The 19946-nt window shown below is 46.3% G+C and overlaps 1 protein-coding gene across 1 annotated transcript in view; it reads right to left on the bottom strand.

Annotated features, from left to right (window-relative positions):
• Positions 1 to 9412: 9412 nt before the first annotated feature.
• Positions 9413 to 19946, bottom strand: part of nrcama (neuronal cell adhesion molecule a) — a 40102-nt gene continuing 29568 nt past the window's right edge. The window contains 8 exon segments of the mRNA XM_056276655.1: positions 9413 to 9647; positions 10713 to 10724; positions 12186 to 12264; positions 12423 to 12554; positions 16820 to 16975; positions 17673 to 17795; positions 19407 to 19425; positions 19428 to 19463. Of these exon segments, the coding sequence (XP_056132630.1) occupies positions 9413 to 9647; positions 10713 to 10724; positions 12186 to 12264; positions 12423 to 12554; positions 16820 to 16975; positions 17673 to 17795; positions 19407 to 19425; positions 19428 to 19463 (792 nt within the window).

The following is a 19946-nucleotide window of genomic DNA, read 5'->3' on the forward strand; positions in this document are numbered from 1 at the left end:
ATTGAATACAATACTTTCTAATTCGTTTCTCAATCGTTCTGCTCAACTCTGTTGACAAGCGACACTCTGGTTCAACCAGCTCAAACCGGCTCATGCATGTTACGCTAGAAAAAAAAAGAAAAAAGGTTACACTAGAAAACGTACTTCCTGGTTTCAAAATAAAAGTCCTTCCTTATTTATGAAGGTAAAAACGTCTGAAATCAGTAAGTAGCTCAACTATAATGCAACTGGCATAATATAAAATTAAGTCACTTCTCAAATCATATGAAAATATTAACCATAATCTTTAGTTAATAATGTTATCTTGTTTAACCATTCATTCTGTAAACCCAAATACTTAACTGGGTTACACATGCTTTACAACCAGCGTGTTTTTTAGTATTTCCTTTGGCTGCTGCCTTTCAAAATTTGGACTGACAGATGCCGGTCTTGAACCTCTAATTTTGGCAGTCTTCTTACTCTTTCCATGATCACTGAATTTTTCAGTATTTTCTTTGAATGCTGGCTTTCGAAAAAGCATGAATCAACAGAGTGTTACTCATTTGACATCTTCAGTAACTGACGCTGCTGTCGGGAGTTGACCCCACAATACTGGGTCTGTCATGTTGTCACTTAACCCACTAAGCTATGAGGTCAAGACGTAGCGTGTGGAGTTAGAAAACAACGAGACAGGAGACGTGAGAGTAGACGTAGTCGAGGTAGTTTACTAGCTCCAACTTAGCATGTCATACATCTGACGACACTGAACTGACTGTGAACCGGAAGCGGAAGTGCATTATCTGACCCCTCGCCTCTTCCCTTAAAGGTACACCGTCCTCTTAGATGAATGTCTCTCGATATATAGATGTGGGTCACCACACAGGCCCCCCCAGAATTCACCTACACAAAACAATGCAAAACAGCAAAAGTGCAAGTCATGAACATAAAAATAGACTCTACAACAGAACAGTCAATGACATAGTGCAAAGTCACGGGGAAAACAGGTGACGAGTCGGGGGGCGGACCCTGCGGTCATAACGGCTGCGCTTCACAGGAGGGGAAACAGATGGGGCCGAAACCCGGGCCATAGGCGGGGCCGAAGCAGGAACAGAGGCAGGTGCCGGGGCCGACCTAGGAGGGCGCCCCCGCCGCGGGGGTAGGGTCAATTGCATTGGCTCCCCAATGTCCAAGTGAGCGGGTTTGAGACGGTCTATAGCGACCCGCTCCGGCCTGCCCCCCATGTCCACCACAAAGTTCTTATCCCCCGCCTCCAAGACGCGGAAGGGCCCGTCGTATGGGGGCTGCAGCGGGGACCGATGGCTGTCGTGCCTAATGAAGACGTACCTCGCCGATGGCAGATCCTTGGGGACGTAGGACCGGGGGAGGCAGTGTTGAGACATCGGAACGGGAGCGAAGGCACCGGCAGCGCTCCGGGACGCAATGGGGTGAGAGGCGGCCGACCAGGGAGCCGTAGCATCCGGAAGAAACTCCCCCGGAACCCGCAGGGGCTGGCCATACACCAGCTCAGCGGGGGAGGTCTGGAGGTCTTCCTTCGGGGCCGAACGCAGGCCGAGCATGACCCACGGGAGCCGGTCCATCCATTCGCAGCCAGTGAGGCTTGCCCGCAGAGCGGCTTTCATGTCCCGACGGAACCGCTCACAAAGTCCGTTGCTCTGCGGGTTGTACGCCGTAGTGCGGTGGATCTTCACCCCCAGGTGCTCAGCGACCGCCGTCCAGAGCTCCGAGGTAAACTGGGAGCCCCGGTCGCTCGTGATGTCACCAGGCGTGCCGAAACGGGCCACCCAGCAGCCGATGAACGCCCGTGCTACCTCTGCTGCCGTCGTGGAGGACAAGGGAATAGCCTCTGGCCACCTGGTGGCCCTGTCCACAATAGTGAGGAGGAACGTATAACCACGGGAGGGGGGCAGGGGACCCACCAGGTCAACATTGACGTGGTCAAACCGCCTCTCTGGAACCACAAACGGCGCCAAAGGGGCCTTGGTATGGCGGTGCACCTTGGCGCGTTGGCACGCCACACACGAGCCGGCCCAGGCTCTAACATCCTTACGGAGCCCAGGCCAAACGAACTTGACGCTCACCAGCTTGGTCGAGGCCTTCACTCCCGGGTGGGAAAGGCCGTGGACGGTGTCGAAAACTCGGCGCCGCCAGGGAGTAGGCACCAGGGGGCGCGGTTGACCGGTGGAGATGTCCCAGAGGAGGGTGGTGTTGGCCGCGTCGAACGTCACGTCCTCCAGCCGTAGCGCCGTAGGGGTCGACCGGTAGTCTTGAACGGTCGCGTCCTTGGCTTGGTCCGCTGCCATAGCGGCGTAGTCGAGTCCCAAGTGAACGGCGTTAACAACCGTCCGTGAAAGGCAGTCGGCGACGAAGTTATCCTTGCCCGACACCTGTTGTATGTCCGTGGTAAACTCGGAAACCGCCGCGAGATGGCGCTGCTGACGCCCAGACCACGGTTCTGAGGTTTTGGCCATACAGAACGTCAGCGGTTTGTGGTCCACGAAAGCGGTGAACTGTCGGCCCTCCAATAGGAACCTAAAGTGTCTGGTTGCGAGGAAGAGACCCAGTAGTTCCCTATCAAAGGTGCTGTATTTGCGCTCGCTCTCACGGAGTTGGCAACCCTGGCAGGGAGGGGAACGGCCCCCTGTGGAGTGATGTGGTGCCCGAGGAAGGTGATGGACGACTCCCCGAACTGACACTTAGCTGGGTTGATGATGAGGCCGTGTTCGCTGAGCCTGTCGAACAGCTGTCTGAGGTGCGTCATGTGTTCCTCCGCCGACGCGCTGGCCACGAGGATGTCGTCTAAGTACACAAACAAAAATGGCATGTCGCGGAGCACAGAATCCATAAGGCGCTGAAACGTCTGCGCCGCCCCTTTAAGGCCGAAAGGCATACGTAAGAACTCAAAGAGCCCAAAGGGTGTGATGACAGCCGTTTTCGGGACATCCAGTGGGTGGACCGGCACTTGGTGATACCCCCGCACTAAGTCGATTTTGGAATAGATGGCAGCGCCCGCCAGGTGGGTAGAGAAATCTTGTATGTGCGGTATGGGGTACCGGTCGGGGGTCGTGGGATTGTTTAGGCGACGGTAGTCCCCGCACGGGCGCCAACCCCCGTCGGCCTTAGTAACCATGTGAAGAGGGGAAGCCCACGGGCTGTCAGAACGGCGGACAATGCCGAGGCGCTCCATAGTCGAAAACTCCTCCCTGGCTATTGCGAGCTTGGCCGAGTCAAGGCGTCGGGCCCGGGCGTAAACTGGGGGGCCCACTGTGGTGATATGATGTTCCACGCCGTGCTTGGCCACCGCCGAGGAGAAGGTGGGTGTGGTGAGCTCGGGGAAATTTGCGATTAGGCGTTGGTATGGATCCCCGGTGGAGAGTGTGTTAGCGAGGCACAGCGCTCCAGCCCCCCCAAGCGTGCAGCGGTATGACGCAAAAGAGACGGCATCAATCACGCGACAGTTTTTAACATCCACCAGCAGGTTGAAAGCACAGAGGAAATCCGCACCTAGGAGCGGGGTGGATACAGCAGCCATCACAAAGTCCCAGCCGAAACGTCGGCCGCCAAAACACACGTCCACATGTCTGATACCGTACGTCCGAATGGACGTCCATCTGGGGGCCGTGACTGTCGGTCATCGTGTCCACAGCTTGTGCTGGTAGTATGCTGCGTTGAACGCCAGAGTCAACCAGCAGCCGCCGGCCCGACAAGGAGTCTCTGATGAACAACAGCTTGCAGTCACGGCCGGCGCCCATAGCCGTTAACGAGCGCCGGCCTTGGCGTTTCCCTGAACCCTGTAACTGCAGGGTTTGCGACACTGTTTTGCTTTTGCCCCAAACCTGGCATGGTAATAACAGAGCCCGTCGTCAGGTTGGCGGCGGGCTGTCACCGCAGCCGCGGTGTCCATATAGTCGTACACAGGTGGTGGTGAGGCGGTCTGGTGGGGTAGCAGGGCATGCACAAACTGTTGCCGGTTGGCCAGGAAAACCCTGTCTGCTTCAGCAGCCAGAGAACGGTAGTCCTTGGAGGCGGCGAGAGGAGAACTGGCCAGTGCTGTGCGTACAGGTGCGGGGAGCTGCCTCAGAAAAATGTGCGTGAAAAGAAAGGCCGGATCAGCCGATCCCAGCACAGACAGCATTTTTTTCCATTAACTCAGACGGTTTGCCGTCGCCGAGGCCATTCAGGGAGAGTAAACGGTCTGCCTTCTCCAGCTCCGACAGTTCAGATAGTTTCAGGAGGAATGTCTTTATAGCATCGTACTTGCCAGCAGCTGGCGGAGCTTCCAGTAGTGTCACTGCTCGCGCCGTTGTCGATGCGTCTAACGCCGCCACTACGTGGAAGTACTGCGTTGCATCCTGCGTTATCCCTCTCAGCTGGAATTGGGCTTCCACATGTTGAAACCACGGCCGTGGATTATGCTGCCAAAAGTCGGGTAGCTTCACAGTAGCGGCGTAAATGCTAGCGTTAGCAATAGCCATGTTGTTAGCACCGGCGTCGGGAGCGGGTACCGCGGCAGCATTATTCCCGGCGTCTTCGTTGTCAGACATACGCGTATTAGTAGTTCGATCACGTCGGGGTCACCAATGTGGAGTTAGAAAACAACATCTATATATCTCTCGATAGATGTGGGTCACCACAAGCGCATAGTTATCTAGGACAGCTAGTCAAACGTTTCCTCTGGATGTATTTTGTTAAAATAGAAAGCTATGAGAGGAAGAATCATCCCTCAGAGCTTGGTTGTGGTGGCCTAAATCCTGCAAAGCCTCTAAAGACTGATATCCCAACACACACATGGAAAGTAGGGTGCAACTGATCCAAGGTTTGAATCTTAACTTTTTGTGGGTGAAATAATTCACAATAAATAACCAAGTTCGTCTTATTTCGAAACACCACTCTTATTTGTGCCTTAAACTGCATTACCTATTTATGAGACCGCACAAATAATTTTTGTATGGTTGAGTTATATTCTAGAATGAATTGCTGCGTATTTTTGTTCCATTTCCCTCCATTGAAAACACTTAATTGGCTCGTTTCTCTGTACGGACAGGTGATGAACTAGTTGACACTAAAAACAGTGTCTATATGAACTCACTGCTTCGGTCCAGATTTATGTGCGACATCTGATTGTCAGTGCATGCATTGTGATATAAAGCAATTGTAATTGTCGACCCTTTTTTATTTGTGTTGATGTATGTATGAATATGCTCGTAAATGGCTTGGTAGTCAAGAAAAATCTAAAATTAATTCGACGGTTGTCAAACAAAGACGTTTTAACTTCAGTGTCAGTTGGGTGGCATCATGGGCTTCTATCTTGAGCACATTTTGTATTATTTACAATTTGACTGAAAACAAGAAAAACGCCCTGCATTGAAATACTGAAATCAACATTTATTTGATTTTTTTTACTTCATTTAAAATACAAAATATTTCGCAATATCATATCTTAAACCGTTTTGACAGCCTTCCATGCTTCTCATGTAGTTTCAACATTAACCAGAATGTCATACTATATAATTCATATATTATTATCCTATATTCACCAGTCACTAAAACACCATTTCCAGGGTAATCACACTTCAGTGTGTCAGTCTGTTTGCCTGTCCATACATCTGTCCGTTTGTCCATCCTTCTGTTTGCTCTGTAGACGTACATGTTTGTCCATTTTTTTTTTGTTTTCCTCAAGTCCGCGCTGTTTAAAAAAAAAAGAAAGACAAAGATGCGTGCATTCCAGACCATCCGTGCCTCTAGTTTGGGACAAGAAACAGCGATGCTTTTCGACACAACATAGGTTGATAGTGGTGTCATCGTGGCGAGACGATTGTCTTCAACATGTGTTGCGCTGCAAAGATAACACCCCCCCCCCCCCGCTGCAGAGTCCCAGCCTAGATGCATGGCTGTGTTTAAAATGCATCCTGTTTAAGAACGGGCTTTGTTTAAATACAGAAACGGTGCATGACTTGTCAGAGACAGACACGTTACAGGTGTCACGAGAGCTCACGCACAAGTTAAATAATCTCCTTTGTTACCCAATAAACATTTGAGCTAGCAAAGTTACCTGACAAGTTCATAAAAAGAACAAGAGAAAAGGAGAAGAAAAAAAATCACAGCAACCGAAAAAGTGAAAACCGTAAATAGTGTCATGTCACACACACACACACACACACACACACACACACACACACACACACACACACACACACACACGCACACGCACACGCACACACACACACACACACACAACTCCGTTCTGTAAAAAGAAAAGAAGAAAAATCCCCCTTTTATAATGCTGCAGGGCTCAGTGAGGTCTAACTCCATTACTTTGACAGCGCTCTTTGACCCTCTGACCTCCCCGCTTCTACACCCAACGCAAGCCATTTACAAAGTACAGTGAAAATATCTACACACGGAGGGCAGACGCACTGCGAACTAAAAACTTGATGCAAGTTATGGAAACCTGGACCCTTTTGAGACTGAGTCCAATATCCCTTCATCTGATGAGATAACCAACTGGTCCTTCCTGCTGTGATAGACTGCTGCAGCAGCACTGTTATGCTGCCGTCCATGGAAAGAAAAAGCAACAAGACACGCCACGCACACTCACAACACTGTCGAATGCATGTATCGCACAGACGTTACAAAAAAGTACAACGTTTGCGTCATTACGTCAGCGGACTACCAGTATAACGCAACAGCGTGGTTTAAAGTTTGATTACACCAAGGTATCCTTATAAGTGCAATGATGTGATTTATACCGTGACTGTACTGTGGTGGATTATCTTGACAGTGACGGCCCAGATATGGCCCCCTACCACTAGACCACCGTGGTACTTTTTTGTAAGGGACGCACACATGCACACACACACGCACACGTAAGAACACACTCACATATACATGCAATCACACACGTCCCATTCGTTTATATATAAAACTCGGCAAGTGCTCGGTGTACACACTTCTCTGTTGCGTTTCGAGTTAGAGCAAAACATGACACCAAAGACAGATATAGGGTTAAATGCATAAACCTAATCACCAGTACACGTTACCTTTTTGCAATTTCAATGAAACCAGCAACATTTTCATTCACACGGATAGACTAAAAACAACTCCTTCCGACATTCAGTGTCACCCCGCAGTATTCCGACCCCTTCATTTTAGCTCTTTACGTGCCAACGGTAAGCCCCGCCCCTTCGGCTGTGCCGCTATAGCGTGAGTCCAGTTTCTTTTGGCAGTTATCTGGTGAGTAGGTTGGCAGTAATTGATCGCTGCTGGTGTGCAGCTCACCCTTGGACTGAGTGGCGTATGAGTATTGAGATCACGCAAAGTGAGATGGTGACAACATGGTGCGAGGCTTTAAAGAATCTGTACGATGCAAATTTGCGCCACAAGTACCACTCGGCATGCTCACAGTTCCACATCCTAAACCTTTGCCAGGGTTTTATATTTGACTGAGATGTAATGGTTTTATTATAAGATGATCATGGGTCAATAACAGGATTATCAGCCGGGTCATTTCATTCACTAGCTGAAGATTTGTCTTCACCACAACACATTTGGTGGATGTCAGCAGGGTCCGCGCCGGCACGCGGTGAGAGGTCATTAGTGTTTTGGGATCAAACGTTGACCGTCGATCGTACCTTTGGACACCATTTGTCCATTAGCATCATTTTTGATACCTCCCCGTTCTCTTCAAACTGTGAAGGTAAAAAGTCTACACAGATGCTTCACAAAAATTATTTGCGAGCACACTTTTGAACACGGGCTTTAGCTAACATGTGCTTGTAGATGAACGCTGAAGCAGCAATGATATGGGGTTTTTTTTATACTAATTTTCATAGCTCTGGTTCGCAGAAAGTGGTACAGGTATTCTGTACACACCTATGGACTGAGAGTTCTACACCGAAGCCAGGTCTTCCCTGTATATAAAGAGGGAATTGTATGGATCCGGGTTACCGATCTCTAACAAAGGCCCCTAGAAAACCTTTCTGGAGGCAATTAACAAGTTGGCCATCCTTCAATCAATATCTGAACGGAGGGGAAATACTTGCAAAGTGGTCATGCTCCGATGGTGAAAGTACTAATAAGGGCATGACACTGGAAGATTCCTACCTGTGTTTTTTTTTTAGCGTGCAGCAACAAAAAGCAGGAGTCTGGTGTGTAGAAATAAATAGCTTGAGGAAAAACAAATGCAAACTATACAAACGAAGAGCAAGCTTGAGAAAACTCAAGGCAGTCACAGGTCTGTGTGTCAGAGGGTAATTTCTGGCTGGCTGGTGTGGTAAGGAAGGACAGAGCAATGAGTTCAAAGTGTTAGCTGGGGGTCCATACATTAAAATGCACATCCCTGTCCGCCGGTAGTCATTATAGCTCTCTTTTTCATCCTTTACAGTATATATATGTACAAACAGCTAATCATCCGTCTTAAAAAAAGCTGTGTTATGCTATCTTCAATTTTGAGTCACACACTTCACAGCAATGTCCAAAAAGACATTACCACCATTTTTTACGTGCTTCAACAATATCCTGTGTAACACTTGACGATTGAAAGTAAAACGATAAAAGCCATAACCAGTTGATAGGCATGCACTGCGTACAGCCTCATCACACAGCTGACCTCTGCAACAATGAACGCGAGTTGCTACTCTGTATGTGCTAGTATGCTTAATAAGATCATGACAAATTCCATGCAGATGCTGACGGATCAGGGGTGCCATACAACTCAATGTACATTTTCCTGCATGAGGGTCATGTATTTGGATAAAATATATACTCAGATATATCACATTTAATATTGTATAGATGTTTACCAAAGAGATCAAATGGCACTGACACACACACACACCCACACACACACACATAAACACACGCATACACACACAGGGCCACTCCATCTCTGTGACTTCACCTCTGGTACATTCCTCCTGCTTTTCCGTATTGCTTTCTTATGTCTTTCTCTTTCTGTCTCTGAAAGTCTTTACATCCCTCGTTCTGCCTCTTCTTTAAATAGTCATGGGGGGGGGTTCATGTCGCCTTGGTCACGTAGAGTCGTGTGTTTGTGTGCGTGCGTGATGATCACAGGAGGTCAAAGTGTGATAGGGCTAGAAGGACTGGTTGGTGGGGTCAGGACAGTGAGCGTGGACATGAGGGCACGTCAGCAGCCTCGGTGACAGGTAGCCACAGCGATGGATGCCAAGGTTACAGCTACCACGGCAATGGCCCCTTAAGTGACAGCCACCATGAAAAAATGGGGTGGTGAAGCGGGGTAGGGGGTGGTGGTGATGGAGGGGGTACGAAGTGACTGTCACCGTGGCAGCTGTCACCACAGTGAAGGTTGCCAGTTAGTTTTGCCGGGGTGACAGCGAGTGACCACAGCGATGGATTCTGGCCGGAAGCATCATTGCCTCACGGACCTCCCTCTCCATTAGATGAAGGAGTTCATGGCATTGACGGGCGACGGCGCCTCAGAGCTCTCGTTGCCCTCGTGTGTATCTTTCTCCTTCTTGCCGCTGTACTGGCCAATGAAGGAGCCGTCCTCGTTGAACTGTCCGTCCCCGCCCTCCCCATAGTCCACCAGGCTGTCGTCACTCTCGTCCCTGCGCACCGTCCCATTGGATGGCGTCCGGCTGCCCTTTAGTGGCTTGTGATCCTCCGTGTCACTATTGAGGAGGGGAATGGAAGGGAGAGTGTTTATTGAAGAGGTGGAAGTCATTTGTTGTACTTGTCTGACATTCACAGTGGTCAGAAACCTTGGGGGCCACATACAGTACGGGGTAGACGCTTATATGAACACAGCATTAGCATTTTCCTGCTGTAGTTCAGTGTATTGCTCAGTTATGATAAAGTATGCAAGCATGCTTGTCCAATAAGACACCCGCATACCTCAGATACTGGCTTAAATGGTGCTGGAGGGGATGTCATAATATTTGGTAGAAACAAGCAATGCATACAAAGTACTGTCCCATAACCATAGGAGCCCGGTATTATGGGTACTGCATGGTACTTATGCAATGGGAATATCTCATGAAGTAGTTCTACTAACTCTGGTATGGCGTAGAAATGCTAAGGTTTTTTTAACCAAACGTGTCATAGAACCAGGGTTGATGACCACTGCCACATAATTTTTTTACATGTATAATTTACTATTCAGTACCAACATTATCACGAGAAGGGCAGTTAATGTGCTATTAATTTACATGCATTGATTGGGGGGGTACAAACTTTACAAAATGCACATGTTATTGATTGTCAGACTCATTTCCCAGACGAGGCCTGCTACGCTCCTTCTAAACAAAATTAAATACGTTTTGTTAACATCTGCTGTTTACCATCCGCTTGTTTTTCCCTTTGGTACAGTGTTTTTCTATTCTATAGTAATAAAGCGCTAAAGTCAGGACGATGCATTTTAACTGAATTTGCAAGGACAATGCATTTATTTAGTCACCCAGAACAAAAAACTGAAGCAAAATGAAGGAAGCAGGACTCTAGTGTGCAAGTAGGACGGCTTAATTTTAGTATCTGTTAATGTTGAAGTTGCGGTTATGGTGTTGACGCTATTACAGTGAAGACTATAACGGCATACAGTGTACTCAGTCAGTTGGTTGGCCTTATTTCCAATGTCTCGCTTGCATTTTAGTTGCATGATACAACGCACACCAACCTATAGCTTTGACATTTTATAGGTTGTGTAGTATTGCATGCTGGTCTAGCACATCCTGTCTTACCTTTCCATGGACCTAAATCCCCCCCAAGAGACAGAAAAAAATTTAAAATGGAAGGACACATGGAAAGCCATTGATGAGACACGTTGAGGTTTCTACTCTGCTTTTTCAAGACGGGCAGGCATTGAAAAGACAAAAACGTTCACTTTCAATGCACGACAATAGAACTTTATATTGTGGCGCCAGTTGTTTCGTCCCACGTGCAAAACCTGTTTGCATGCATATGTCAAACGAGATGGAAAGCTTTGTGAATGTAAATCTACTTAAAATACATTTACTTGAAAACCCAGTAAAAACATCCATCCATCTTAACAGATGACTTCAACTCTGATGAGACATGCTTCTCAACGAACCTAAAATTGAGTTGTACCTGAGCATTACCACACATGAAATCAATAAGAGCTCATCAGAGCTCATCATAAGCTCCTCAAATTGCGAAAAAAAAATTTTTTTTGATAAACTTCAGCAAAATTTGATTTTTCTGCTTAACATATAAGGGTCAACACAAATGTAGATTCTGTCTTGCCAACGTCCGGGTGGGGTGGTGGTCTATTCCCTTGCCTACCAACACGGGGATCACCGGTTCGAATCCCCGTGTTACCTCCGGCTTGGTCGGGCGTCCCTACAGACACAACTGGCCATGTCTGCGGGTGGGGAGCCGGATGTGGGTATGTGTCCTGGTCACTGCACTAGCGCCTCCTCTGGTCGGTCAGGGCGCCTGTTCGGGGGGGGACTGGGGGGAGTAACGTGATCCTCCCACACGCTATGCCCCCCCTGGTGAAACTCCTCACTGTCAGGTGAAAAGAAGCGGCTGGTGACTCCACGTGTATCGGAGGAGGCATGTGGTAGACTGCAGCCCTCCCCCAATCGGCAGAGGGGGTGGAGCAGCGACCGGGACAGCTCGGAAGAGTGGGGTAATTGGCCCGATACAATTGGGGAGAAAGGGGGGGGGGGATAAAAACAAAAGATATATATTTATATATATATTCCGTCTTGCCTCGACCCATTGTTTGGGAATGGGGCCAAAGGGGCACGTTTCTCCTCAGCCTGGTTAAATGTTCTACAGCCAAACAGTGAAACCACAACACTTGGTGTAGGCAGATGTAAAGAAGAGGTTTAACATTGTGGTCCGATCTAAAACTCCCATTAACTCATCCAATCATATCTCCCTGACATCTCCCTACATGTGTCATTGCCGTTCGGTGGCTAATTTGAACAGCTAAACCCCTGTTTTGGAAACACCGTGACCATGACTATGAACTTGAAATGGAAATTTTATTGTTTAGGTTACAATAACTGGCTTTTTTTTTCCAACTAGCAATTCACATCTGGAAGAAAATTTAAAAAAAAATCCATGATATTTGAAAAAAAAAAGGTTCACCTTTTCAGGTCTGGAAAACACAACTATTAAAATTGCATATTTAGGGTTGATTTAATTTTTTTTCCCTGCTTATCAAATATGCTGTACTGTCTCACCTGTATTCTCCAAAAGTCCCATCATCCTCTTTCATTGGCTGGATCTCTGGGTCTTGGTGAGCGTCCTCTTTCTCTTTCACTGTAGATAATGAAGAATTGTCACCCCATATGAAGAAGTGTGCATGTGTGTGTATGAATGTATGTATATGTATGTTTTTGTGTGCACGTGTGTTTGTGTATGAGTATCTGTGCGTGAGTCTGTGTGTGCATCTGCATCTGTGTGTGTGCATGTGTCACCTGGGTATTTTCCACCTTTGTTCCTCTTGATGAAGCAGACTATGAGAAGGACCAGGATAAGAAGAGCGATTGCACACATCAGGCCGATAAACCAGCCCTGGGTGGCGATGTCAACCTGCCGGCTGGCCACAGCTGCAAAGAGAGAGAGAGAGAGAGAGAGAGAGAGAGAGAGAGAGAAGTTATGGGTCAGAAAGATGAAGTCATAGACAGGTGGAGAGAGAAGGTGGGAAAGAGATAAAGGTGAGATGAAAGGAGACAAGAGAAATACAATGTGAAGGTTTGCAAGTCTAATTTTAAGTTGCTCCAAATGAATCCTCTGGGGGGGTCATGCTGAGGAACACCGGTGAAAAGGGGGCCGTGCCTATAGTCCCCGGGTCCTATATTCCCCGGGTCCTATGTTCCCCGATCGGGGAACATAGGACCCTTTCGAAAAAAAAGGGTCCCATATTCCCCGTTTTCCCCTAAAAAGGTCCTATAATCCCCGTTGCAATAGACACCGGGGAACATAGGACCCTCTTTTGGAAAAAGGGTCCTATATTCCCCGCTGTTTCCAGGGGAACATAGGACCTTTTTCCAAATAAAGGGTCCTATATTCCCCGCTATTGCCAATCGAGGAACAAACCGGGGAACTTAGAACCCTTTTTGCAAATTATTTCCTTAACGGGTCCAAAATAATAAAAACTGGGGTCAAGGCTGAGATGTAGGCTACGATAATCTATTCCTCCGCTGATTAAATTAGGCCGTATTACCATTGTTGGCTGTTGTATATCGCAGGCCACCTTGAGTGTGTATCCAAATTCGGCCTATAGAGGAGGCTGTAATTTGCTTTATTGTTATTTCTTACCAATATTTACTGCAGTAGGCCTAGTTAGTTGGCTCTCCGGCTCAGCATGGACAGTCGGCAACCAACGCAAGTTTGTCTTGCAGTAGGCCCGCCTACCAGTATAACCTAGCCATTTCCACCTTCGCTCAAAGTTCAATTTGCACAGCACTGGACACTTCAGCCACTTTCTTGTTACTTTGCAGTTCGTTTTCCATATTAAATCACTTGGCAGACTTTCTTTCAAAAAGACTTTAATGATGAACTTTTTAGGCAGAGAACTTAGACCAGGACTTGAAATTTAGGACCAGCACAAAGTATCCATCAACGGGGGCCGCCTACCTTACACAATAGGCTAATTGCCCAATAATAATAATATGTGCTTCTCAAAAAACTAAAGGCTTGTGGAGGTGCTAAACCAAAAACATGAATCAAAGACGAACATCAAAGGATGTAAGGTAACACTCACCAAATGGTAAAAAAATAACATAGGCAGTCCTCTATTTCACCATTTTATTGTTTGGCATCAGTCATTAAGGTTTCTGAAGAAGACCACCCGGCCAAGTTAATGACTGATGCCAAACAATGAAATGGTAAAATAGAGAATTGTGTCTTTTTTTTTCATTTGATGAGTGCTACCTTACATCCTTTGATGTTCTTCTTTAATAATAATAATAATAATAATAATAATAATAGTAATAGTAATAGTAATAATACCAATAATAATAATAAGAAATAATACATAATAATAATAATAATAATAATAACAGCCTAATAATGATAATAATAATAATAGCCTAATTATAAAAGAGGCCTAATAACAAATAACAATTACAGGCACAATACTATCAATAGTAATGCTGATAATAGGCTATTAATAACAAAATGCTTCTAGTAAAAGCTTGGCTGAAAAAGGGTTGGTCTATGGCAGAAGCCCCCCAGAAAAGGCATGGTCTAAAACAAAAATCTCCAAGGCCTAACTAGCCTAACGTTAAGGCTTTTTTCTTCTTCAAAAAATCAAAATGAGTAGTCCTAGTCCATTAGGCTACTCAACAAAGAGGGGCTAAAACCCTGGATTTGACATTGCCGACGCTGCAGGACCCTTTGCGCATTATAGATCCTTCTGATTGGGACTGTTGGCTCCCTCGCAACTTCTGCAATCACCCCCTGTCGGAATTCTGCACGGTGCACCATTTCTCCGTCAGGGGGATGCACGTGTTCCCCAACATCGTGCACAATAATGTTAGCATCCACGTCCTCCACTTCAAATCTATTTGTGATCAGTGGCACTCTACAGTTCCACCTCCAGCACCTCCATCTAATGGTGTCTTGATTGGTGCGGTGCTTCTGATATTTGAAGTTCTCATGTACCAACACTTTGCCCCCTCGATCACCATCCATAACTATCGCCATTGTTTGTCTTCTTGTAGGCTAGTAAGCACATGACAGTGAGTCCACGAGTTATCACCGATAACAACCGATTGTTGCAAATTGTTGCAAGTTGGCGGGCGGTTTAGACATTGGTGAATTTTGATCATGTGGTTTAGAACGCCAGGAAACTTGCGTGCAGATGACCACACATCCACGACAAGTCTTAAATATTTCCACTCGAAATCATGTGTGCATTTGGCTATTTATAAATTATTTTTCGAGCAATATGTGTTTTGTGATTCAGCTTTAGCGTTGTTGATTAGCCTTTCATTCATATTTTGTCAAAAAGGCGTATTCATTAGCCTAGGCCCATGTCCCGTTATTTCTGTAGCATACAGCATCTTAGAATCTTAAGAGACCAGGCAGATATTGTTATTATTTTATTGTTATTACCATGCTATATTAGCCTACTTTATAATTATAAATATTTCAATTATCCGATTTTTAGCATTTCTAATATAAGGCTATATTGTTATTATTATCCTTATTATTATTATTATTATTATCATCATCATCATCATTATTATTACGCTATTATTATTATCATTATTATTGTTCTGATCCGTTATTCCCACCTATATGCTTATTTAGGTGTCATTGATTATAAATGATCAGGCACACCGTTATTACACAATGCCTAACGTGGCTTGCTTTATTCCACCGTATTGCAAGACTGCCCGAACAATATTCCTCGCGCTTCTCCCCACGTCAACAGGTGACGTCACATACATACGGGTGCCCTTACATGCAGAACCGGTACATGACAATTATTGTTATTATTATTATGTTATTATTATTATCATTACAATTATGACGCTTAAAGGGCCTTACTGAGCAGATGGTTTCTATCTAATATCTGTCAGATGCTTTTCCCAATAAGCTGGTGTGGTTATAATGGGAACGACGGCTTTCTAGGGAACATAGAAGAAGTGGGTCGGAATTGGCCTCTTGTCGGTATCAGCCAGCTTTTGCAGGAGTCTATCCCTGGTACAATGCGCTAGACCTCTGGGAGATGGACTGCTGAGGACGGAACACAACACCTATCCTCAGCTCCCAGCACTTCTCGCAAAATGTGCTACTCATACGCTGAGTTGGCGGCACCCGGGATCGAACTCACAACCTTGCGATCCATAGGCGAGAGCTCTACCGACTGAGCTATGCCCGGGTACAGTTGCTCAAGGAACATAGGCTTACTATATTACATTCAGACACAGACGAGCCAGCTCACCTACTCGGCGAGGCGCATTTTCCTCGGTAAGTGACACATTTCGCGCATAAATATCAGAGAACTACCGCGGTGGGTTATGCGCCCAAATGTAAGCTATAGCCTAATAAATTGAAATTGGTGGTGTCTAAAGTTTCCACATACTTTAGCCAACCTGGACTTTGTGAATTCGTTTTTGTGATATAAAAATAGAAATCGTATGATTCATTGTCCTCTTAATAATCTGCCTTAAATAATGCATTATTGAAAATGCACTTTTTGTGCCAAACAGCGTCAAACCTGCTGACCGGGGAACATAGGACCTTTCTTTATAAAAAGGGTCCTATGTTCCCCGGGTGCCCTAGGGGAACATAGGACCCTTTTTATAAAGAAAGGTCCTATGTTCCCCTGCACATACAAAACGGGGAACATAGGACCCTTTTGGGGAAAAGTGGGGAATATAGGGCCCTCTGTATACAAAAAGGTCCGATATTCCCCGGTCTCATACAAAGCGGGGAACATAGGACCCGGGGACTATAGGACCCGGGGAACATAGGGAGGACCCCGTGAAAAGAGACGAAAACAAAAGCTAAACAGGGAAGTTAAATGTAAAGCTCTGGAAAGACCACAAGCTCTGAGCAAACCTACAAAAAATATGGGTTAACATGCAATGATGGCTCCTTCAGTACTACTACATGTGAACAAAAGAATACCACTGGGTACAGACGGAGCGTTTAGGAATGTCTTCTTACTTGACATGGATGAGACCAACTGGGATGGCAACATGCTTAAACACTACACAGCCGTTGGGTTACGAATTCACAGTCATGTGCTGGAGTTTTTTTTTAATTATGGGGTAGTATCATGGAGGATGGTAAGGTGATGCAGGCACACAAAAAACAAAAATACAAGGTCCATCTACCGTGAGGCATGCCACCTCACCTGGCACCGTAACCAACAGCTCCTTGGTGCTGTGCACTGCCGAGTCAGCCTGGTCCCTAGCTACCACACGCACCCTATAGGACGTCCCCGGCTTTAAACCCTTTATCATATGCGAGTGTGAACCATTTACCAACTCCTTTTTCCACTCCTCTTTACCTGGAACGGGTTGTGGAAAAAAGAGGGATCAGTTTCGGGACAAAGGATGAACTGGATCAATAACTAGTTTAGGGTATAATGAATGCTGGTTTTACTGGTTACCAATTAACATCAAGAATTTTAAGACACACAGGATAATTAAGGTGACAATAAACTTTTTTCTCCCCCCTTTTTCTCCCCAATTGTATCCGGCCAATTACTCTACTCTTCTGAGCCATCACGGTTGCTGCTCCACCCCCTCTGCCGATCCGGGGAGGGCTGCAGACTACCACATGCCTCCTCCGTTACATGTGGAGTCGCCAGCCGCTCCGTTTCACCTGACAGTGAGGAGTTTCACCAGGGGGACGCAGCGTGTGGGAGGATCACACCATTCCCCCCCAATTCCAGTCCCCCCCCCCGAACAGGTGCCCCGACTGAGCAGAGGAGGCGCTAGTGCAGCAACCAGGACACACACCCACAATCCGGCTTCCCACCTGCAGACATGGCCAATTGTGTCTGCAGAGACGCCCGATCAAGCCGGAGGTAACACGGGGATTCGATCCGGCGATCCCCGTGTTGGTAGGCAACGGAATAGACTGCTACGCTACCCGGGCAACCCTAAGGTGACAATAAACTTAACACCATCGCAAGTGTGCATATTGATCTAACAGTAATGGGTACAACACAGCATGAATGCAAATATAAATTAAAGTCTTACTGTTCTCTACAATATATTCCACAAATACACTCTTATGGTGTCCATAGTACTCCCAACTGATTACTGCCCCGTCCTCAGCCACAGAGGTGTTGACTGTGCCAAACGCCGGGCCTATGGGACGCACTGCGCACAGAGAGGACGACAAATAAAGTTTTGGGGAAAAAATGTATAGCCGACATTCATGACCACATATTTTCACCAATATGGATTCCAATCCTAAACAAAGATAATAAACAATTCATGTACAATGCATAGTGTAAATAACAGAGTGAATTGCAAATTTGCAAAAACTTTGAAATGTCTTCATGACATGTTTTTTTTTGGTTTTTGTTTTTTTTTAAATACTGCCAGAAGGCAGTGTTAGGGCTGATCTCTGCGTGCTGATGTCTGGGGAATCCTCCAAGAATCGTCACCTTAACGTGGTGGAGGGGTTTGTGTGTCCCGGTGATCCTGAGAGCTGTGTTGTCGGGGGCAATAGCCCCTGGTAGGGTTTCCCAAGGCAAATTGGTCCCAGGGGAGGGGCCAGACTAAGAGCGATTCCCAAAAAACCCAATGAATTTACACCAGCAGAGTTACAGGACCTCGCCCGGAAAAGGGAAACTGGGGCCCCCTCCTGGAGCCAGACCTGGGAAGGGAGCTTGCCGATGAGCCTCTGGTGGCTGGGCGTTGGCCCATGGGGCCCGGTCAGGCCCAGCCTGAAAAAACAACATGGAGCCACCACCCTGTGGACCCACCACATGTGGGGATGAGCATTGGGGTAGGGTGCAATGCAAGCCGGGCGGCAGGCAAAGGCGGGGACCGGGGTGTGCCAACTTCCAGCATTGCAGATTGGTCCTCGGGACGTGGGAATCGTTTGTCACCCCCATCATAGGAAATAAGAAAAACTGCCAAAATGTAATGCCAATGTTAGCTTAACAACTGACACATAACCATGCAAGAGTTGACTCGCAGGCTAACATTAGTCGTTTAACAGGCCAAAACTGATAAAATAGAAAGGTTTCTCTTTGGTTCCTTATTTAAAGGGTTTGACAGAGAAGATAAATCTTCAAGCCACAACCTAAAGCGACTCGGGTGGTGACTTCCATTAACATCCCATCTACGAGACACAAGCTAAAGAACAATTCGCCTCTTTTGGCGACAAGTAGCAACAAATTGCCACTTATCTGTGAGTTTGTGTGTGGTGTGGGTAGATTGTGGAACTGAATTGCCCTTCTGGGATAAATAAAGTTGTCTGAATCTGAATCTGAAGAATTACGAGTTTTTTTTCACAACACAGTGTCCCGAATCAGTCACACTCAGAAACAGTAGCTGAGGCAGATAAATACCCCACCAAAAAACAAAATATCCCCATTTATAAGTATTTAATCTAGTATTGGCATTTAAAATCTTATACAAGAGAAGTTAATGAAAGGAAAAAATTATGCCTGTTTCTGGGAAAAAATAAGCTTGTTTCAAGAGTTTGCCTTCAATGAGTCTCAGTATCTTGAAATAAGGACCTGGTAGTACTGGGAAATTTTCACTTGGATCACAGAAAAAAAAAAAAAAAAAACATCCTTGGATCATTCGAAACGGATGAGTTTTTTGTTTTACTTCATCTTAGCCTTCGTTTTGCACCAACTGTAGTTTGAAAACTACAATTGTGGGTCAAATTACATTTGTTTTAGGGAGATTTTGTTTTACGGTGTAAAGATCATGGGCAGGTTCGGGGGTGAGGGGCACAGGGAGTGTTTGTACCCTTGTGAAAGGGGGGGGGCACATAGACTGAGTGATGGGGGAAGTTGGGTGAGGGGGCTGTTGGGCCTGAAAGAACATGAGAGAAGAGTGAGACAATACACATACACACCACAACACAACACACTACAAAACAAAGAGTGGAGTCGGCAGCGGCATGCTGCACCAAAACACTGCGATATTTCATGGTCCTGGACCGTTTTGTGCACTTCCACCATGATTCAGAGTTTCATCTGTCATCTGCCCAGCTCAGGTTCAAATACCGATAGTTCTCCATGGGTACAAAAACACTGTAAAACTTAGGAGATCTGCATCTATTATCAAAATAAATACAAGTGTAAATTGTGGTGTGGTTAAATTCTCAAGGCTCAGCGTTTTCGGTTTTTATTTTCCAAAACCATCCAGCATGCCGAATCTTGCCACAAGAGGACACTGTTACATAACCTCAAATGAACAGGAACAACTTTTGGATCCGTGGAAACATAAAATCCGGGTGAAAATCAGTTTAAAAATCTGGGTATTTTTCGGTGAAAATCAGTAAAA

This window comes from Lampris incognitus, chromosome 3 (genome assembly GCF_029633865.1).
Source record: "Lampris incognitus isolate fLamInc1 chromosome 3, fLamInc1.hap2, whole genome shotgun sequence".
Classification (NCBI taxonomy): Eukaryota; Metazoa; Chordata; class Actinopteri; order Lampriformes; family Lampridae; genus Lampris; species Lampris incognitus.